This window comes from Ranitomeya variabilis, chromosome 2, assembly GCF_051348905.1.
Source record: "Ranitomeya variabilis isolate aRanVar5 chromosome 2, aRanVar5.hap1, whole genome shotgun sequence".
Taxonomy (NCBI): domain Eukaryota; kingdom Metazoa; phylum Chordata; class Amphibia; order Anura; family Dendrobatidae; genus Ranitomeya; species Ranitomeya variabilis.
Window position 1 is genome coordinate 893,858,225 of NC_135233.1, and position 23,846 is coordinate 893,882,070.

At 44.0% G+C, this 23,846-nt stretch overlaps 1 protein-coding gene across 4 annotated transcripts in view; it reads right to left on the reverse strand.

The window, feature by feature from the left end:
* The window catches only part of USP13 (ubiquitin specific peptidase 13), a 134,517-nt gene that overhangs the window by 19,720 nt on the left and 90,951 nt on the right, over positions 1-23,846 (reverse strand). For all 4 annotated transcript variants that reach the window (XM_077290459.1, XM_077290456.1, XM_077290458.1 and 1 more), the window contains exons 14-15: positions 11,409-11,497; positions 1,413-1,535 (exon numbers count right to left, since the gene is read on the reverse strand). In XM_077290459.1, the coding sequence (XP_077146574.1) occupies positions 1,413-1,535; positions 11,409-11,497 (212 nt within the window). The remainder of the gene's footprint in view (positions 1-1,412; positions 1,536-11,408; positions 11,498-23,846) is intronic.

The following is a 23,846-nucleotide window of genomic DNA, read 5'->3' on the forward strand; positions in this document are numbered from 1 at the left end:
CTCGCTACTCCGTTTAGCAATTAGGTTAATCCTTTTTTTATTGATAGATCGGGAGACTCTGAACGCGGCAATACCAAATATGTGTAGGTTTGATTTTTTTTTTATTGTTTCATTTTAAATGGGAAGAAAGAGGTGTGATTTGAACTTTTATATACTTTTTAATATTTTTAAAAACTTTTTTTTTTAACATTTTGCCTACTTCAATAGTTTCTATGGGAGACTAGAAGCTGCCATAATCAGATCGGCTCTGCTACATACAGGTGATGAACAGATCGCCTGTATGTAGCAGAATTACTCACTTGCTATGAGCGCCGACCACAGCAATCTGGCAGTGACAACCATAGAGGTCTACAGGAGACCTCTTGTTGTCATGCCAACCCACCGGTGACCCACGATCACGTGATGGGGGTCAACGATGGGCGGATTTCTGACGCGATTGCCGGAAGCGCATGCTAAATGCCACTGTCAGAGTTTGACAGCGGCATTTAACGGGTTAATAGCTGCGGGTGGATCGCGATTCCACCCGCGGCTATTCCAGGCACACATCAGCTGTTCAAAACAGCTGACGTGTGCCGTGATAGAAGTGGGCTCATTGCCGGAGCCCACATCAAAGGGCAGGAGTCCGACATCGGCTTACTATTACGCCCGATTTCGGAAAGGGGTTAAACATATTGTGAACATATTAGAAGGGTTATCCACTACTAAAACAACGCCTGCTTTACTTAATTGTTTGGCTTATATTAACCTCCCATGCTGGCGCCGTTACAGTGGTGTCGGCATTCACGGTCACGGGGCTCTCGTGCGGTTGTTGTGACATGTGAGCCCGGCACCCAATCAGTGCTGGCGTTTCTGTCCCTGCCTTCAAAAGAATTGTACATGTAGAGGAAGTCAGAGATCAGCTGCAGCCATGACTTTATATTCAATTCGTTTGAAGGTAGGGACATTGCTGATTGGGAGCCGGGGTCACGTGTCAAGACAACCGCTGGGACATCGCTGGCACGGGGCCAAACAGTTAGATCATGAAAGGGTTGTCCTGGTAGTGAACAACCCCTTTAAATAAATTTAAAACAATTGTCAAATTGGATTTAATTTGAATGCACTTGAAATTGTTATCCCGCTTGCCAATACATCACATGATAAAACGAATGATGCTATTCGAAAGTAGAACTTGTCCTCCAAAAACAAGCCCTCATAAGGCTATGGGGATGGAAAAATAAAAAGTGACGGGCCTTGGAAGGGGAGGAAAAAATGAAAACAAAGAAACGTAAAATCGCCCGGAGGTTCTTTTCCCATATTGCCTCTGAATTATTCAAACCCAACACTCAGGCAACAATGAAAATTATAGAGTTCATCCAAACCTGTACTGCCCCAAGTGCCTGCTTCATGAATATGATTGGAGCATTTCCTCCTACCTTTGGGGTCATCAGGAATCACAATTGGGGGAGCAATGTTTGGGAGCTCTTCTTCTCCTGGCTGCAGACCTTTTCCTCGGAGATGATTAACATCCAAGATATCAGGCATATCTACTATTACATCTGAAAATAATAAAAACTAGTAAAAGAAAGAAGAAAAAGAAAATCACATTTATTTAAAACTAGCTGAAGAGCCCGGCGTTGCCTGGGCATAGTAAATATCTGTGGTTAGTTATAGCACCTCACTTCTCTTATTTTCCCATCACGCCTCTTATTTTCCCCCCTCACATCTCTCATTTTCCCCCTCACTCCTCTTATTTTCCCCCTCACTCCTCTCATTCCCCCCTCACTCCTCTCATTCTCCACTAACACTTGTCATTTCGACCTCACATCTGTCATTTTCCGATCACTCCACTATTTTCCCTCACTCCTCTCATTTTGCACTCACACCTCATTTTCACCTCACAACTCTCATTTTCCCCTCAGTATATACATGTTTGTCATCTCCCTTATATATAGTATACACCTGTATGTCATCTCCTGTATTATTATTATTATTATTATTATTATTATTTATTGTTATAGCGCCATTTAATCCATGGCGCTTTACATGTGAGGAGGGGTATACATAATAAAAACAAGTACAATAATCTTAAACAATACAAGTCATAACTGGTACAGGAGGAGAGAGGACCCTGCCCGCGAAGGCTCACAATCTACAAGGGATGAGTGAGAATACAGTAGGCGAGGATAGAGCTGGTCATGCAGCGGTTTGGTCGATCGGTGGTTACTGCAGGTTGTAGGCTTGTCGGAAGAGGTGGGTCTTCAGGCTCTTTTTGAAGGTTTCGATGGTAGGTGTGAGTCTGATATGTTGTGGCAGAGAGTTCCAGAGTAGGGGTGATACGCGAGAGAAATCTTGTATGCGATTGTGTGAAGAGGAGATAAGAGGGGAGTAGAGAAGGAGATCTTGTGAGGATCGGAGGTTGCGTGTAGGTAAGTACCGGGAGACGAGGTCACAGATGTATGGAGGAGACAGGCTGTGGATGGCTTTGAAATATTTTTGAGTTGAAGTCAGCAGGAAGTGGAAAGGGCTTGGATATGTGGTTTGAAGGAGAGATCAGTGTCAAGGATTACCCCGAGGCAGCGAGCTTGTGGGACTGGGGAGAGTGGGCAGCCATTTACTGTAATGGATAGGTTCGTTGGAGGGGTCGCGTGAGATGGGGAAAAGATGATGAATTCTGTTTTGTCCATTTTAAGTTTCAGAAATCTAGCGGAGAAGAAGGATGAAATAGTGGACAGACATTGAGGGATTCTGGTTAGTAGGGAGGTGATATCTGGTCCAGAGATGTAGATCTGTGTTTCATCAGCATAGAGGTGATACTGAAAGCCATGAGATTCTATGAGCTGTCCCAGAGCAAAGGTGTAAATGGAGAAGAGCAGGGGCCCTAGGACTGAACCTTGTGGGACTCCGACAGATAGGGGGCGAGGTGAGGAGGTGGTGTGTGAGTGGGAGACGCTGAATGTCCGGTTTGTTAGGTATGATGAGATCCAGGATAGGGCCAACTCTGTGATGCCAAGGGATGAGAGGGTCTGTAATAATAGGGAATGATCCACTGTGTCAAAGGCAGCCGACAGGTCGAGGAGGAGGAGGACAGAGTAGATTTGCTTGCTCTTGGCGGTTAAGAGGTCATTGGTGACCTTAGTTAGGGCAGTTTCAGTGGAATGGTGTGACCGGAAGCCAGATTGTAAGCGGTAAAAGAGGGAGCAAGAAGAGAGATGGGAGGACAGTTCAAGGTAGACTTGTTGTTCCAGTATATGTATATCGTATATATCTGTATATAGTATATACCTGTATGTCATCTCCCCTGTATATAGTATATACCTGTATGTCATCTCCCCTGTAAATAGTATATACCTGTATGTCATCTCCTCCTGTATATAGTATATACCTGTATGTCATCTCCTCCTATATATAGTATATACCTGTATGTCATCTCCTGTATATAGTATATACCTGTATGTCATCTCCCCTGTATATAGTATATACCTGCTGTATGTCATCTCCTTCTCTATATACCTTTGTGTCACCTCCTCTTTTATATAGTATATACCTGTATGTCATCTCCTCCTGTATATAGTATATACGTGTCATCTCCTCCTGTATATAGTATATACCTGTGTCATCTGCTCCTGTATATAGTATATATCTGTGTGCCATCTCCCCTGTATATAGTATATACCTGTATGTCATCTCCTCCTGTATTAGACCTCGTTCACACGTTATTTGGTCAGTATTTTTACCTCAGTATTTGTAAGCTAAATTGGCAGCCTGATAAATACCCAGCCAACAAGAAGCACTCCCCCGTGGCAGTATATATTAGCTCACACATACACATAATAGACAGGTCATGTGACTGACAGCTGCCGTATTTCCTATATGGTACATTTGTTGCTCTTGTAGTTTGTCTGCTTATTAACCCCTTCACCCCGAAGCCTGTTTTCACCTAAGTGACAGGGCCAATTTTTACAATTCTGACCATTGTCACTTTATGAGGTAATAACTCTGAAACGCTTCAACGGATCCTGGTGATTCTGACATTGTTTTTTCGTGACATATCGTATTTTATGATAGTGGCAAAATTTCTTTGATATTACTTGCGTTTATTTGTGAAAAAAAACGGAAATTTGGTGAAAATTTTGCAATTTTCAAACTTTCAATTTTTATACCCTTGCATCAGAGACTCATATCGCACAAATTAGTTAATAAATAACATTTCCCACATGTCTACTTTACATCAGCAAAATTTTGGAACCAACTTTTTTTCTTGTTAGGGAGTTATAAGGGTTAAAAGTTAAACAGCGATTTCTCATTTTTTCAACAAACTTTACAAAACCATTTTTTTAGGGACCACATCACATTTGAAGTCACTTTGAGGGGCTTATATGATTTATAATACCCAAAAGTGACACCATTCTAAAAACTACACACCTCGAGGTACTCAAAACCACATTCAAAAAGTTTATTAACCCTTCAGGTGTTTCACAGGAATTAACGGAATGTGGAAGGAAAAAATGAACATTTAACTTTTTTTACATAATGATCTTTTAGCAACATTTTTTTTATTTTCACAAGGGTAAAAGGAGAAAATGGACCACTAAACTTGTTGTGCAATTTCTCCTGAATACACTGATACCCCATATGTGGGGGAAAACCACTGTTTGGGCGCACGGCCGGGCTCGGAAGGGAAGGAGCACCGTTTGACTTTTTCAAATCAAAATTGGCTGGAATTGAGATCGGACACCATGTCGCGTTTGGAGAGCCCCTGATGTACCTAAACAGTGGAAAACTACTGCCACAAGTGACCCCATTTTGGAAACTAGACCCTTCAAGGAACTTATCTAACTATGTTGTGAGCACTTTGAACCCCCAGGTGCTTCACAGAAGTTTAGAACGTAGAGGCGTGAAAATAAAAAATCACATTTTTTCCCCAAAAATGATCTTTTAGCAACAATTTTTTTATCTTCACAAGTGTAAAAGGAGAAAATGGACCACTAAAGTTGTGCAATTTCTCCTGAATAAACTGATACCCCATATGAGGGGGGAAACCACTGTTTGGGTGCACGGCAGGGCTCGGAAGGGAAGGAGCGCCATTTGACTTTTTCAAACCAAAATTGGCTGGAATTGAGATCGGACACCATGACGAGTTTGGAGAGCCCATGATGTACCTAAACAGTGGAAAACCGCCACAAGTGACCCCATTTGGGAAACTAAACCCTGCAAGGAACTTATCTAGCTATGTGATGAGCACCGTGAACCTCCAAGTGCCTCACCAAAAATTATAATGATGAGTCGTGAAAAAAAATAAAAGACATTTTTTCCACAAAAATGATCTTTTAGCTATGATTTTTTTATTTTCGCAAGGGTTATAGGACAAAATAGACAGAAAAAGATGTTGTGCTATTTTTCATGAGTACACCGATACCTCATATGTGGGGAAAAACCACTGTTTGGGCACACGTCGGGGCTCGGAATGGAATAAGTGACGTTTTGGATTGCAGACTTTGATGGAATGTTCTGCGGGCCCCTGATGTGCCTCAACAGTGGAAATCCTCCACAAGTGACCCCATTTTGGAAACTACACCCCTGAAGGAATTTATCTAGAGGCATAGTTTTATAGTATAGTATGAATTTATAATGTGGCGGTATGTGTAAGATGTGCGTGGTACATCAGATAATAAAAGTGTGTTGTGTCAACAGGGTATAAACTAATTTTATTAATTTGTGGACGTGTGGTATGCTTTGAAGCACTGGCGTAGCTAGAGCTTTTGCCGCCCAGGGCTGTTCCCGAGTTTGGCGCCCCCCCCCCCATTGCCGTCACTCAACGCAGGGCCCCGCCCCCTCAGCGCTGTTTACCCATGAAATCCGGCGCCTGCGCTGTGTATCGCTGTTTGGTGCAGGCGCAGAGAGCTCTGGCCGTCTGACGTCACAGCCAGGCTTGCAGACTGCGCCTGTGCGGCGAGTGCGGCCACCCACCTTGGTAATCCCAGCCCCGCAGTATGTTATGCATTATGCAGAGTGCGGGGCTGGGATTCACAAGCCGGGCGGCCGCACAGGCTCAGTGTCCAGCATTGCCCCAGTGTGTCCAGCAATCTGCCCCAGTGTTCAGCATTGCCCCAGTGTGTCCAGCAATCTGCCCCAGTGTCCAGCATTGCCCCCAGTGTGTCCAGCAATCTGCCCCGGTGTCCAGCATTGCCCCCAGTGTGTCCAGCAATCTGCCCCAGTGTCCAGCATTGCCCCCACTGCGTCCAGCATTGCCCCCAGTGTGTCCAGCAATCTGCCCCAGTGTCCAGCATTGCCCCCAGTGTGTCCAGCAATCTGCCCCAGTGTCCAGCATTGCCCCCAGTGTGTCCAGCAATCTTCCCCAGTGTCCAGCATTGCCCCCAGTGTGTCCAGCAATCTGCCCCAGTGTCCAGCATTGCCCCCAGTGTGTCCAGCAATCTGCCCCAGTGTCCAGCATTGCCCCCAGTGTGTCCAGCAATCTGCCCCAGTGTCCAGCATTGCCCCCAGTTTGTCCAGCAATCTGCCCCAGTGTCCAGCATTGCCCCCAGTGTGTCCAGCAATCTGCCCCAGTGTCCAGCATTGCCCCCAGTGTGTCCAGCAATCTGCCCCAGTGTCCAGCATTGCCCCCAGTGTGTCCAGCAATCTGCCCCAGTGTCCAGCATTGCCCCCAGTGTGTCCAGCAATCTGCCCCAGTGTCCAGCATTGCCCCCAGTGTGTCCAGCATTGCCCCCAGTGTGTCCAGCAATCTGCCCCAGTGTCCAGCATTGCCCCCAGTGTGTCCAGCAATCTGCCCCAGTGTCCAGCATTGCCCCCAGTTTGTCCAGCAATCTGCCCCAGTGTCCAGCATTGCCCCCAGTGAGTCCAGCAATCTGCCCCAGTGTCCAGCATTGCCCCCAGTGTGTCTAGCAATCTGCCCCAGTGTCCAGCATTGCTCCCAGTGTGTCTGAGTCAGTCATAAAGAAAAAAAAAAAAAAAAAGTAAAATCCTCACCTCTCCCGTTCCCAGCGCAGGTCCGGTGCACTCAGCGTCTCTCCGGCTCTGCAACGCTCAGGACAGAGAGGCTGAGCGAGCAGTGATGATGTCATCGCACCCTCTGCCCTGAGACGTCGCAGAGTCAGAGGGTGCCGAAGACGCTGCAGCTGCCGCAGGAACCAGGAGAGGTGAGTATTAGAACGGGGGGCCCAATGCCAGCGCTGGTATCGGGGGGGGCCCTGGTCGTGGCGGCGGTCGGCGCCGCCCGAAGATTTAAAGGGTCCGCGTCTCTCTTTTTTTTTTTCTTCCTCCTCCTCTCTGGGTCGGACCCGCCCCCGGCATTGTGCCGCCCCCGGTATTGTGCCGCCCGGGGCGTCCCGCCCCCCCCTTCCTACGCCACTGCTTTGAAGCAATCCTTAATGCAAAGGCCAGGTTTCTCAGGGCAGGTTTCACAATGGTAAATTGTGTCCTTTCGGATTCCCCTCTTGGAACATACTCTGCACCGTTTTTGTGATCATCCTGTCCTCGCTGTTTGGTGAACCTGTCCTGGGAAATGTTGACCTGGGACAATACGGGCACTATCAGATTCAGAAGTACTGGGGCCCTCACCTCCCTGAGTGCCAAACATTAGGGCCTTGATGACAACCTCCTGAAACTGAAGGAAGGTCCCCCCGTATTGCCTGTAGATCGGAACAGCACAAAAGCATTGTACATTGCCATCTGTACAATGTGCACGACCAATTTTTTGCACCATACGTAAGCTTTTCGCATGGCACTGTATGGTTGGAGGACCTGATCTGAGAGATCCACACCCCCCATGTACCGATTGTAATCCAGGATACAATCTGGCTTTCGGACTTGTTCTGTGGTCCCACGAACAGTGACAAGGGTGCTGTTGTCACGGTGTATGGTGGTCAGGATAAGGACATCCCTTTTGTCCTTATACTTGACCACCAGCATGTTGTCGCTGCATTAGGCTCTGCTTTCCCCTTTTCTCAGCATTTGCCCATTTAGCGGCTTAGGGAGGCCTCGCTGATTTTTTTGCACGGTGCCACATGCAGCTGTACCTCTGGCAGAGAGGGCCTTGAAGAGTGGGACGCTGGTGTAAAAGTTGTCAATGTAGAGGTGATAACCCTTATCCAGCAGTGGGTGCAGCAATTCCCACACAATTTTCCCACTCACCCATTCAGGGGGGTTAATCTGGGTGTCCTTCCCCTCGTAGACCCTAAATCTGTGGGTGTACCCTGAGGTACTCTCGCACAGTTTGTACAGCTTTATTCCGTACCTGGACCTCTTACTGGGCAGGTATTGTCGGAATTTTAGCCTCCCTTTGAAATGAACAAGAGATTCATCAATAGCGATGTCCCTCTGGGGTGTGTATGCCTCAGCAAATTTTCTGCTGAAGTGTTCAATCAGTGGCCGAATTTTATATAGACGATCAAAGTTTGGATCGTCTCGAGGAGGACACTGTGCATTATCACTGAAATGCAAAAATTTTTGGATCCCTTCAAATCGTGTCTTTTTCATGGCCATGCGGAATACCAGTGTACTGTAGAGAATGTCAGTACTCCAGTATTACCAAAGCTTTGGCTTTTTGATTATGGCCATATGCAGCACAATTCCCCAAAATGTCATCATCTCTGCTGCATTTACGGGGGTCCATCTGGCGTGTGATGACGTGGGATTTTGGGTGAAAAATTGTTGGGCATACAGGTTCGTCTGGGCCACCATACGATTTATTATTCATCACTGAAAAAGAATTTGAAGAAGTCAATTTCACAATTTCAGTGAGGCCAGTCGTGTTAAACTGGATTCCTGAGCTGCTGCTGAAATCCGGAATGACGGGCTGAAAATTTTTAGGGGGTGCAATCCATACTGGATCGATTGCTGCAGGAGTTGGCTGGGTCCTACGGCGCCTTGTTGGGGGTCCTTCCTCACCAGATGAGGAGGAGGATGGGGAGGAGGAGGAATAGAGGAATGTGGGATCTTCCTCACTGGCTGTATCCGTGTCGGACGCAAGGATGGCGTAAGCCTCCTCTGGTGAATAGCGCCTTGTTGACGAATGGGCCTTTTTTTTTTCCCCAAACCCCGGGGATGTGTGTGTAAGTGGTGCTTTTACACGTGTAATGTGTGGGGCTTGTGTATAGGGTACTCTTTATTATAACAAAACAGAGAAAAAACAACTAGTGAGAAAAAATGTAGAAGAAACAAGAAAAAAAGATGAAAAGAAAAATCAGATGTAAAAAAATAAGTTTGTATAAAAAAAGTATAAATTTACCCTACGCAACTAAATCTTTTTTTTACAAAAGAAAAGCGAACGCCACTAACAGTGTGACGTACGCTTCCCTAATGCACTAGAGATTATCCGGCGATAGCAGATTTTTTTATGCAAAAAAGACGCTACCTCCCTACCTATAAAACTACTCTGTACGATTTTTTTTTTCTAAAAGATGATCGGTCGTCACTAACGCTGTGACACCAGCTAATCTACGTCTAAAACTACACTGTACTAACTACTATTATTATATTTTTGTTAAAAAAAAAACCGGACGTCGCTTAGACCGCAATGTCCGCTACGCTAACTAGCTAAAAAAAAAAAAAAAGTCCTGTGACGCAGTCTCTGATCAGCAGCGATACTGATCAGAGCGCTGAGGACACAGGAAGAGCATGAATGCTCTGCACGGGACGCCGCGCACAGGAAAAAAAGAGCAAAAAAGTGCACAAAAAAATTCAATTGGAGAGTGGGGGTACTGGAACAGGGATGGGGGGATGGGAAAGGGGTGGGGGAGGTGCTGCTGCTGTGATCACGGGCCTCACCTCACACAGCAGGCAGATGGCAGCAGAGAGCACAGAGCACAAGCACAGAGCTCCGAGCTGGAGCAGCACACAGCACAGGAGGGCAGGAGATCGCCGGGTTGATCACACTGGCCACCAATGGAATCTTTGACTCAGGTAACACAGAGGGGCTTTGACAACCGCTCTGTACGCCAAATCTGAGAGAAAAATGGCGTGCAGGGCGGTGATCGGTATTTTAAATTAACCCCTTTGGCGCTGACTAGCTAGAAGCTATTGTTCAGCCAATCAGCGCCATAGGGGTTAATCAGGTGAGGTGACGTGGCGATCACCCCACCCACTGTGACGGCTGTGATTGGTGCGACGTCACACAGCACCAATCACAGCCTGTCACATGCTTTTTTTTTTTTAACCTTATTGTCATGTCGCTGTGATTGGCTCGTCAATTATGACCAGCCAATCACAGCGATCGCTGATGCGGGGGGGCAGTGCAGCCCCCCGGGGCTACGTGCAGAGATGGTCTGCTGTCAGGGACAGCAGCCATCGGAACCCGATCACCGCGAGATGCCACGCGGTGACCGGAAAATGGTCGCGCCGTACTAGTACTGCGGCTGGCACAAATGCAGGGCCTGCAGCGCAGTACTAGTACGGCGCATGGCGCGAAGGGGTTAATCAGATTTTTATTTTTGAAGGATAATACCAGACTTGTGTGTGCTTTAGGGCGAGTTTCGTGTGTCAAGTTGTGTGTGTTGAGTTGCGTGTGGAGACATGCATGTAGCGACTTTTGTGAAATGAGTTTTGTGTGGCGACATGCGTGTAGCAACTTTTTGTGTGTCAAGTTGCATGTGACAGGTTAGTGCAGCAAGTTGTGTGCAGCAAGTTTTGCGCATGGCGAGTTTTGCGCGTGACGAGTTTTTTGTGTGGTGCGTTTTGAGTATGTGCAAGTTTTGTGTGAGGCAACTTTTGTGCATGTGGCAATTTTTCCGCGTGTGCAAGTTTTGCGAGTGATGAGTTTTCCATGAGGTGAGTTTTGCACGTGTGGCTAGTTTTGCGTGAGCCTAGTTATGCATGTGGCGAGTTTTGCATGTGGCGAATTTTGTGCGTGGTGAGTTTTGAGCGGTGACTTTTGTGTTTTGACTTTTATATGGCGAGGTTGGTGTATGTGTGGTGAAATGTGTGCTGAGGGTGATATATGTGTTCAAGCACGTGGTAGTGTGTGGCGCATTTTGTGTGTGTGTGTGTTCATATCCCCGTGTGTGGTGAGTATCCCATGTCGGGGCCCCACCTTAGCAACTGTACAGTATATACTCTGGTGCCATCGCTCTCATTCTTTAAGTCCCCCTTGTTCACATCTGGCAGCTGTCAATTTGCCTCCAACACTTTTCCTTTCACTTTTTCTCCATTATGTAGATAGGGGCAAAATTGTTTGGTGAATTGGAAAGCGCAGGGTTAAAATTTCACCTCACAACATAGCCTATGACGCTCTCGGGGTCCAGACGTGTGACTGTGAAAAATGTTGTGGCTGTAGCTGCGACGGTGCAGATGCCAATCCCGGACATACACACACACACACACACACACATACACACATTCAGCTTTATATATTAGATAGAAGACATTGAATGATACAACCCAGAACTTCTACATGATACATCAATAAAGTTGCCTACCAAGTTTTTTGGGTACCCAGTCAAGTCCAAATGTAAACTTCTTTATCTGGATAGCCAGGATTTCTGGAAATGAAGCAAAACGAGATGTCCTAGAAAAGAAGAAAGACAAATTGTGTAAGTCACTAAAATAGCTTAAAACCTGAGGCTGGAGGATTAAGGCATTCATGGTTACACTCATTTTTCATCTTTCCATTTTCACCATTTCAGAAAGATCGTCAACTAACTATCATATAAAAATAAGAAACAACTAAAAAAAACAGCATATGTCAATTTTCTAAAATAGTTCTAATTTTGGCTGTCTAGTACATAGTCCAGCATGTGGCTACATATGGAAGTAACAGCAGTGGACCAGTAGGGTGCACAGGGCAATTTAAAACCTAATTTTTTCTTGATTCTCCCCTTTTGGTCATAATGTTCTCATGCTGGTTTCCAATTCCATTCAGATAGGCGCATTATCATAGAATTTATCTTATTGTATCCTTTGCACTTTACTGTTCAGCTGGTCTAGGGCTATTCTGGATCACCGCTTCAGAAGTCCTCACTGGTCCTTTTAATGGCCAACTGAAAGGATGGCAACAAATGTCAAACTTTCTAGACTACTTAGGTCTCTTCAAAAGGCATTAATTTTTTTAAGATTTTTCAATCTATTGGTCAACACGATACAAATATATATTTTTCCAGATTCAGAAGGAGATGCTGGACTAGCATAGTTAGGGGCTCAAGGACATGTACACATGTACAGAATGTTAGGTTTTGTACACAGCATAGATAGGACTGCCCCAAGATGCATCAAGTCTCTACTGACCCTCCATAGGTCTCTGGCTTCAGATGGACAAATAAACATGGCATGTACCGTGGATTATACACTCACTGGCCACTTTATTAGGTACACCTGTCCAACTTCTTGTTAACACTTAATTTCTAATCAGCCAATCACATGGCGGCAACTCAGTGCATTTAGGCATGTAGACATGGTCAAGACAATCTCCTGCAGTTCAAACCGAGCATCAGTATGGGGAAGAAAGGTGATTTGAGTGCCTTTGAACGTGGCATGGTTGTTGGTGCCAGAAGGGCTGGTCTGAGTATTTCAGAAACTGCTGATCTACTGGGATTTTCACGCACAACCATCCCTAGGGTTTACAGAGAATGGTCCGAAAAAGAAAAAAAATCCAGTGAGCGGCAGTTCTGTGGGCGGAAATGCCTTGTTGATGCCAGAGGTCAGAGGAGAATGGGCAGACTGGTTCGAGCTGATAGAAAGGCAACAGTGACTCAAATCGCCACCCGTTACAACCAAGGTAGGCCTAAGAGCATCTCTGAACGCACAGTGCGTCGAACTTTGAGGCAGATGGGCTACAGCAGCAGAAGACCACACCGGGTACCACTCCTTTCAGCTAAGAACAGGAAACTGAGGCTACAATTTGTACAAGCTCATCGAAATTGGACAGTAGAAGATTGGAAAAACGTTGCTTGGTCTGATGAGTCTCGATTTCTGCTGCGACATTCGGATGGTAGGGTCAGAATTTGGCGTAAACAACATGAAAGCATGGATCCATCCTGCCTTGTATGGAGCATCTTTGGGATGTGCAGCCGACAAATCTGCGGCAACTGTGTGATGCCATCATGTCAATATGGACCAAAATCTCTGAGGAATGCTTCCAGCACCTTGTTGAATCTATGCCACGAAGAATTGAGGCAGTTCTGAAGGCAAAAGGGGGTCCAACCCGTTACTAGCATGGTGTACCTAATAAAGTGGCCGGTGAGTGTATATGCCGGCTCATTGGCTCCAACTAACAAAAGACTGACTGTCAATTCATATACTTCATGTTTATATGCTATAGCACTACAGAGTGCAACTTTATTTGTTTGTCATTGTCTCCGACATCATGTCCTCCCTCTATTCAATACTGAATCTTTCTAGAATTCAACTTCTCACAATTCATCTAATAATCTACCAAAATCTGATATTTCCATCTCCAGATATGGCGCTACCATAACTCCCAGGCAGCATTCCCTCTGTCTAAAGGTTACATAGTCAGAAGCATATCTGGGGGGACACGTTGAGCATCTGCCCTGGGAGCAGCCGGCAGGGGGCCACCGTCATGCAGCCTAATACGGCAGTCTGAAGTGTCTCCCCCGGTGAGTGCACAGTGTTGCCCTCCCAGACTGGGAGTCAGCCGTTCTCGGAGCCAGCTGTCACGTTGACGCCAGCTCACAGAAGGTGCAGCTTGCCGGCTTCCAGTGAACAATTGTGCTCACATCTTTCAGGTCAGAACGACGTCAGTGGCACAAGCAGGTCAAGTGATCACGCTGCTGACATCACTCACCGGCGCTGCAGAAGAACGCACTTGTGATAAGTTCTCCAGAGCTAAGATTCAGCATAGCATGGGGGTATTTAGTGTGTGGGGGAGATTTAGGGTGGTGAGATTTAGTGTGTGTAGGGGGAGATTTAAAGTCAGGGAGAGGGGTGGGGAAATTTAGTGTGAGGAGAGGGGATAAGATCTGAGGACAGTTTAGGAAGCAAGGAAAGGACATGTGTGGACATAATATGGGGAGCAGGAGAAATTTAAAGACAAAATGAGGAGCAAGGGTAGAGATGGGGGCACGAGGAAATAGTATGGGGATGGTGCAGACACAATTGAGTGAGGGGATGGGTGCGGATACAGTATGGCAAGTGGGGGGATGGTCCAGTCACAGTATGATGAGTGGGGAGGTGCGAACACAGTATGGTGAGTGGGGGAGGAATGCATAAGGGGGATAGGTGCAGACAGTACGGCGAGTGGGGGGATAGGTGCAGAGTAAAGGGATGAGGGGGTAAATATAAGAGGAGACATTATGGTAAGTAGGGGGAGGAGTTGGAATGAGGAAGGAGGGGGAATGTGTGAATAGACTATTGAGGGGAATAGTGTGGGAGACAGTATGGAGGGAGAAAAATGTGAGTGGGCACAGAATAGAGACTGAGTTGTGTGGAGGGGGAGAGTGATGGGGTCACAGTACAGAGAATGGACAGATGGACAATATAGGGGGGACAAAGTGTGAGAAGGTACGGTGAAGAGGGGGCCCAGTATGAGAGGACAGTGCGGAGGACATGTACCATAAGAGGGACAGTATGTGGGTCATATTTTGTGTAGGAAATATAGTGAGGGGCAATTATTTATTTAGGAGCCCAGAGCAGGGCATATATTTTTATTCAGGCGCATTATAATAACAGTCTTATTTTTAAGGGCACTGTGTCGGGATGTGCTGCACAAGACCAGAGAAGATGGAAGTCTGCAGAGATGAGCTGTGGATAAAAAAAGTTATCATGGAGTCTGGACAAGATGAAGAAAAGAAAGAACAAGTCCAATCAGAGATAATGTCATCTATTAATGTACCTGGGTATAAAAAATGTTTGTGCTACTGACAAATTCTCATATTTTTACTTATTTTAGGACCATTAAAGGGGTTGTCCAAGTTTGTGATGAGTCTGCAGTCATTCTATGTGACTGCAGGCTTCTGAATTCTCACAGTGTGCACTGCACTCTTTCAGGATTCTCTGGTGCCAGCGATTTTCATACATGTGGTCAAGTGCCGACTAAACATGCGTGGCCTCACTCATTGAGCGAGTCAGGGCACATCTAGACATAATGTGGACAGAAGTATACAAATCTCATACTTGAGCTCACATGACCGTCCACTCTTGCCACCGACAAAGGAGAATCCTAAAAGTGTGCAGTGCATGTGCTGTGAGAATTCAAAAGCCTACAGCCACCTATAGTGACTGCAGACTTTCATCTCAAACCTGGACAAGACCTTTAATTATAAAATAACTAGATGGCAGCCCGATTCTAAAGAATCGGGAGTCTAGAATCCACATATACTTTATTTATTCAAATGTAAGAATAATACAATTAATAAATAATAGTAAGAAAGAACAAAAAATGGCTGCACTCACCAGCTCTTGACAATTCTTGTTATTTAAGGTACAGTTACACAGGATCCATGAACATGCTTATGAGGGGAGTGATGAAAGACATCAGACAACAACTTTGCGTGTTGTGGCAAATGCCACAACAACGGTTCTTTGCTTAAGAACAATAATGTAAATAATAAATAATATGTATCAATAACTATGTATATTGGTATGTTCTATGACATTTTAAAATATTTCATTATTATGTGGAAAAGCTCTTAGTACCCATACTGGCGCATACTTGTGTGCCCATCAGGTATTTTCACAGTAATTTTACATCTGATGGGTTGGTATGAAACGTTTTTAATCATCTCTTGGGCTTAGCTAAGCCTTCATTTTAAATAATTCTAATAAGTACAACAGAAATAAAAGCCTTTTTGTGTATCCAAATTTTTTGTGTTTATTTTTACAGAAGTGTAAAATTTAAGAAATCAACGTTCATAGTACACCGATGGGCTAATATAAGCATGCCCATCAACCACGTCACAGTAGCCTTTGAAATGATGGGTCCTAACTAACTGATTCCTATTTCTTAATACTCAAACCTCTTTCACATCTGCATGTTTCTGATATTTGCAGAAGTAATGTTAAAAACAATACAACTTCCACACTTGGCACCAAAGAACTGACCTACAACACACTTTCAGCAAGTGCCATGCAATGTAGATGAAGCTTGGAGTTAACTTGCAGTAAATGCGGCAAACGCGGCTTCGACAATTGCATTAAATGCAGCCACAACAAAAACACTGGTAAGTGGAGATTTTGTGGCGAAAACTGCAGAAACCACATGTGCCGCACCTGCCGCAAGTGAAGTACAAATTCCGTATACATTGCATGCAACTTACAGCAAGAGTGGCGTGGGTCAGCCCTTAGGCAGGAAGTGCAGAAATAGCCTTTTTTCCACCATAAATTCTCCAAATAGCAGAAAAATGTTGATGTGAAAGCAAAATCTCTATTCTTTCCCTATCTATCTAAATATGTACCTATCTATATATCTATTTCTATGTACAGAACACACCTGGAGATAGAGATGTGTGTGAACAGCCATCCCACCCGTCTCTTACCTGTTCACAAAAACCTCACCCTTTTTAAAAACAAAATGAAATCTCTCAGCAGTTATACTGCTGGAGCTTCAAATACAGGTTCCTATCACCAAATACAGGCATTTGGATGATACACATCTTACATCTTGTACTTAATGTGTGTTCTACTTACCTATAAAAATATGTATTGATATATCATATTTCTAAATTTATGTAGATATGATATAGAGTTATTAACCCTATATGCTAATGAGTACGTATGTTATATACGTATTTCCTACATAAGTACTTAAAATCTATATGTCTATGGCTACACTAATTTTTTTTTGTTTTTGTTTTTTTTCCTTATCTCTATACATAGAATTTGCCTATTGCTGTCTATGTTATTAGAAAAACTGAATAATGAAAAAAAAAGAAAAGTAACTTTAAACTAAAATATTTTTGTAGATAATATTACGTGTGAAGACTTTAGTACTATCAGCCAATAATTGTCCTTGAAGTGGTGTATTAACCACTTTAACCCTCACATTGCAACATTGCTTCACCCTGGAAAAAGCAACATACAATTGACCATGGGCAAAAGCAGGTTCTGGTAGATAAATGCCAACTCGATGGAGGGTCTGGCCTTGAGATTTATTTATGGTCATTGCAAATGCGGGCTTGATGGGAAATTGTCTCCGTCTTAATTTAAAAGGTAATCCAGTCTCTGATGGACACAAATCAATTCGTGGAATGAATACCACATTTCCTGCTGCTGACCCACTAATTACTTTAGCCAGTATGATATTGGCATGTAAGGCAGTGACAATGAGCCGCGTACCATTGCAGAGACCTTTGTTCGTGTTCAGATTACGTAATAACATGACAATGGTGCCAATTTTAAGTTTCAGCCGATGTGAAGGCATTCCAGTTGGTGTTAGTGAATTCAAAAACTCAAGTGGGTATTGATCGAGGTCATCAGCTTCATCAGGATCGATGGAATCATCACTGATATATTCAGTATAGTCACCTATCAATAAATCCATGACTTGGGAATTGACTTTCTCAACGTCCTCATTTTTTGGACATAAAATTGCATGAGATGCAGCTGTATTTATGCTTTCGGTGTCATTCACATCAATACAAAGATTATCTCCAAAAATTTAAATTATTAAAGAGCCAGTGCATACCATGTCTGGAGGAATTTCAATTACATCATCTCCAAGGTTATGTTCATTAGATAGTTCACCATTTCCCAGTTGAAGCAACCAACTGCTGTAGTGAGGATCAATGGAGCGCATGCTGTTAATAATGGCAGGTGAGTAAAATGTTGCCAGTGTTGTGAATATTTTATACAGCTCTCTACAACATCAGTTCTTGTCCCATGAGGGATGACAGGAAGACATTGTCTAAAGTCGCCTCTAAAAACAATCACTTTACCTCCAAAAGGTGTTTTTTCTTTGTGAGCTACATTTGTTGTCATGACATCACGTAAAACTCTATCAATGACATGCAATGCATATTTGGATAGCATTGTGCACTCATCAATAATAAAAAGTTTAGTGCTGTGCAAATCTTTTGCTGCATCGGTATCATTCTTAATCCTGGAAACAGATGTTTCATTCACAGGAATTGGAATCCCATAAAGAGAATGAATGGTTCGTCCACCTTGTAGCAAGTTGGCGGCAATTCCAGTAGTGGCAGCAGGTGACACAATGTCTCCTTGTCCTCTTAGCTGATGTAGGAGTAGATGATATAGGTACGTTTTTCCGCTGCCACCAGGACCATCAAGGAAAAAACACTTTGCTGTAGAATTAGTGTCTTCTAAAGCTTGAGTGATAGCATCAAAAGCAAAAAGTTGGTCCTCATTTAGAGTAGCTTTCATTTCAGCAGCTGCTGATAACTCATAATCTTTATCATACTGTGGGAGGAGGTGTTGTTTCTTGACTGGACGTGGCAAATTAAAATCAGTATAAGTTTTGCCATGAGCTTTAAGAACATGTTGGACATCTGTCATAGCATAGCCTTCACAATTGACACACTCCAGAGTGTCGGAGTGGTATGCATAGCAGTAGTCTTCTACAAAGTGTTCCTTAAATTCATCCCATAAGTCCCGAGGTTTAGCTGGAGGACCAAAAATACAAATGTAGGCAAACATGTCACGTAGCTGTGCTGGCATGTTGAGAATACTGGCATCAAGTAATGTATTTCTCCACAGACTATCATCAAATAGTAAGCCAAGAGCTAATGCCGCATCTTTGAAGGTTTCATGTGTGACTCCGTGTACAGTTTTTATGCTGTCAAAACTGGTTGCACCTTTGACATGTAACAATAACAATCTTAAATAGTAGCGTTCTTGGTCTTTCACACTGACAGTATACATTCGTCCAATCACAGAACCACCTGCTCGCTTTCTAACTTCCCAAGAACCTTCTTTCCAAACATAGTTTTCGGGAATTTCACGGTATAAATAAATATGAGCATGATGGTCGTTCTGATTAAGCTTGAAGTAGGCCATAAGTGTAGAATTTTGATGGAGCTTTTGTTTGATGTTTCCAATAGAGTCATCCTCATGAAAATAGAGTGGCTGAGAATGCGGTAGATGTACAGCAAGGCGAATGATGCTATGAGATTGTTTATGCATTGGATATGAGAATATTCGCCAAGCTGCCTCTGGTGCACTGACATATCTTGAATCCATGAATTGGTGTGTTTCATCATGTTGGATGTTAGTCTGGCAGATTTCAAGATTGGCTTTATCATGTCCTTTGTAGACGTATTTAAATAAATATTTCACAGCCTGAATGGAACCACAAACTTCGACATTTATATGGCACTTGTATTTTAATAGCAGGAACGGATTATATGGAACCACCCACGAATTGTCAATCATGTTAGAATGGTGTTGAAAAGATGGGCCAAAGTGTCTGCGATAAGTAGGATAGGCGTCCTTAGCTATGATGGTTCTTCGTTGCAAATCTTTAGGGAAACCTTTTGTACACTTCCCCAGATCCATACAGGGAGAATTTGGGTTGTGTTCTCCACACGGACCATGAATGATATGTTGGAGAACAATTTTATGGAGCTGACGGTAGTGGGTAGGATTGGGAATTTCAGCCCACACTGTATTGTCTATGTCCTCCTCAGTCCTTAATTTGGAGTTGCTGTCCAGAATAATCAAAATGTGAGCATGTGGAAGGCCACGTTTTTGAAATTCAATTACATGAACCATAGCGCAAACTTTCCCAAATAATCCGTTGTTAATGTCTTTTAAGAGTGCTTCCAGTTTTATTTTGAAAACACGTGCCACCAAATCAGGTCTATGTTCCACACGCTGCCAAGGTTCCAAATTCTCAGTAATCTCATTCCATTTCGGATTACAGGTCATGGTGATGAATAGATCAGGACGACCATATTTAGTCACAATAGCCATGGCATCCTGGTACCGCTGCTGCATATTCCTGGGACTGCCTTCAAACGAAGATGGTAAAATTACCGTTTTTCCAATGGGGATGCCCTTCTCAATGGATTTTTTTCTGGAGATGTTCCTGGAGTACACAATAATCCTCTACTTTCAAATCCTTTTGGTGTTGACGGATATAATTTAGGCGATTTGCCTCGATTTTCACATAAGCATCCACTAAGTACTGCTGAGTGAGTTTGCCACCATTCAGGAGTGGATTAAACTGATTACGGACAGACAGCACATAGCAGTAATATTGCAGTTGTGTAACTCTGCGTGGACTTTGCCCTTGTTGCTTGAGGCCATCATGCCAGCCCTGGTCTCCGTAAGGAAAAAATAAAGGATAGAGTAAAGCATCTAAATTACTGTGTAGAATGCTGACCTGTTGTGTTCTTGGCGCCAAAGGATTTTTGGGGTCCGGTTGTAAATGTATTAAAATATCACGATTAAATGGTGGCTCTCCATTGTCATTTTCAAAAACGACAGCAACTTCATTGACAGTTGGATTATTATATCGGCGAGGGTCTTGATTCCGATCTTGTTTAAGGGCCATGATGATATTTGGCATGAGAGTGCCATTAGCTTCAGCTTTAAGATGTTCTTCATGTTCCACATCTCGTAACATTTTGTAGGCAGCAACAAAGGGATTCACATTGTCTAACTGAAGAGCAATTATACTCATCAAAGTGGGATGACATTTTTGATTTTGTTCACAGTTTAAATGTTGTTCATTCGCGGTAGCGGTATCCAAAATATACAGTTGGGCATAAGCTGGAACTTGATCATCACTGGGATGTAGGGTTCCAGTACGATGATATATTTGTCCATGTATACGGAAACAGTAAGGGCCATGTCCAGGTGGAGGGGATATATTGGCACCCATGGAGGCGAAAGCAAATGAGCTGTTAATACTACGAATATTTTCCATGAGATTCTTACTGAACTCACTCTCCCCTGTGAGCAATCGTTTAAAGACCTCGGGATATTGGGGTATAGGTATATGCACTTTACTCTTGTGACAACACAGAGTAAAATTTTTATCTGCTGGTATCTCAGCATTAAAATGTAATGCTTGACAATGTTCACATAAATAGTTCATAGGACCACAGGAGTGTTCTACTATGGTACTGTCATCATTAGTAAAACCTGTAGGATGTTGAGGTACAGGTTGTGGTAACGGAGCATTGGAATGTTTCTTTAAGCCAACATATATAAAGCGTGGACCTGGTAGAGGATCTTCACTGTCCACAGATTCAATCACTGAGGAGTTGGAAGGTGTATCGTGGTCAGGGTTTATTAATATGGAGGTGCAAGCGTTTTTTTTGCGCCGTTCACGGCGTGCACCAGCTGCATTTGGTAATGGTTTGTTTGTTGCCTTAGAAGAGTCAGGTGTGAAGCATGTCTTATAAGCAGACTTAACGGTGTACAGGCGACGGCGTTTATCATTTGGAGTGTAAGTAGGACAGTGTTTGCGCTTACGTGCAGATTTACCAACGGTTAAAGGAGCTTCAGGCTGCACACATTCTATGAATGGAGACAAAGAAGCTGTATTGTGGGCAGAATCTATGACTGAGGACGTGGAAATATTATGTTTGCAACGTTGAGAGCGTGCAGCAGCAGCTTTATTACTTAATCGATTAGTTTTGTCCTCAAAAGACTCATTAGTAATGCGTTTATTGCAAGCAGCATTAACAGTGTCCAAGCGCTTCTGTCTGTCCTCTGTAGTCTCGTTAGCACGCCGTTTGCGCTTACGTGCGGCATCGGCGGCTTTTCGCTCTGCGTCATTGGTATACTTATTATCAGACCTGATGTTACGTGCGCCATCAGCAGCTTTGGGCTCTGTGTCATTAGTATACTTAACAGTGTCCAGGCGCTTGCATCTATCCTCTGTACTCTTGCTAGCATGCTGTTTGCGCTTACGTGCAGCATCGGTGTCTTTTCGCTGTGCGTCATTGGTATACTTATTATCAGACCTGATGTTACGTGCGCCATGAGCAGCTTTGGGCTCTGTGTCATTAGTATACTTAACAGTTTCCAGGCGCTTGCATCTATCCTCTGTACTCTTGTTAGCACGCTGTTTACGCTTACGTGCAGCATCGGCGGCTTTTCGCTCTGCGTCATTGGTATACTTATTATCAGACCTGATGTTATGTGCGCCATCAGCAGCTTTGGGCTCTGTGTCATTAGTATACTTAACAGTGTCGAGGCGCTTGCATCTCTCCTCTGTACTCTTGTTAGCACGCTGTTTGCGCTTACGTGCAGCATCGGCGGCTTTTCGCTCTGCATCATTACCATACTTTATATCAGACCTGATCTTACGTGCGCCATCAGCAGCTTTGGACTCTGTGTCATTAGTATACTTAACAGTATCCAGGCGCTTGCATCTATCCTCTGTACTCTTGTTAACACGCTGTTTGCGCTTACGTGTGGCATCGGCGGCTTTTCGCTCTGCATCATTACCATACTTTATATCAGACCTGATCTTACGTGCGCCATCAGCAGCTTTACACTCTGTGTCATTAGTATACTTAACAGTATCCAGGCGCTTGCATCTATCCTCTGTACTCTTGTTAACACGCTGTTTGCGCTTACGTGCAGCATCGGCGGCTTTTTGCTCTGCATCATTACCATACTTTATATCACACCTGATCTTACGTGCGCCATCAGCAGCTTTGGGCTCTGTGTCATTACTATACTTAACAGTATCCAGGCACTTGCATCTATCCTCTGTACTCTTGTTATCACGCTGTTTACGCTTACGTGCGGCATCGGCGGCTTTTCGCTCTGCATCATTACCATACTTTATATCAGACCTGATCTTACGTGCGCCATCAGCAGCTTTGGACTCTGTGTCATTACTATACTTAACAGTGTCCAGGCGCTTGCATCTATCCTCTGTACTCTTGTTAGCACGCTGTTTACGCTTACGTGCGGCATCGGCGTCTTTTTGCTCTGCATTATTAGTATACTTTATATCAGACCTAATCTTACGTGCGCCATCAGCAGCTTTGGGCTCTGTGTCATTAGTATCCTTACTATTAGAGCTCATGTTGGCTAAGCTAAACAGCTTTAAGCGTGGTGGTGGCAAACAACAGGTTAATAAGAGGCAGTGTCAGGTAGTAGGAAAATAGCCAGTTAATAATAGGCAATAGTTCTTTGCAGGAATACAGATATTAATAAATAGGCAGTTTATATTGCAGAGAAATTGCTGGGCAATAATGGACAATGTCCTTATGTGGCAAATAATAGAGCAATATACCCAGTGTGGCAAAGAAGAGGTTAATAAACGGCAGTCTCTCAGTATAACAGTCAGTGAATAATAGGCAGTATATGGAGAAAACACCAAACAAAAGTTAAAAATTGGTGTGAAAATGTCACTGAACCACTTCACAACTAAATATATATAGTTTTGGTAAATGGTATTATCATTTTTTTGACGAAATTCGGCAGGAGCTTGAAGAGTGACGTCACTGGGACCGCCTCCACGCAGTAAAAACTTGCTGTGAGGTAAAAATTCAAAAATCACACCAAAATGGCGGGCGGAGTGTGTCACAGTACGGCACATTTCTGATTGGTCGCTCGCGGCAGGCGGCAACCAATCAGAAAAGTGCCGCGCACCACGAAGGCATATATCTTTGTCCACCCTGAGCGGGTGTAGGACGCTGGTGAAGTCACTTATCTCCGGACATTATCTCCGGACAAAGCCATGGAAGTTGGCACAAATTGCCGGAAGTAGTATTCTAGGCAATTATATATTAGATTTTAATGTTATCAGTGTTTACCTTTGAACGTTTATATTGTATTGTCCTGTCACCAGCCATGTGTACGATTATCGGCCGAAAGCCTCTCTGGAACCAATAATCACCCCATGTAAAGGTATCTTTATAAGTTAAAGATTCAGAATACTATGACTTTTATCATATCCTGAACAGTCAAGTTTTTTACGAACCGTTAAGGTTTTCTGGTTGAAGTAAAAAAAACTCTGAGTGTTTACAGTTTGAAAC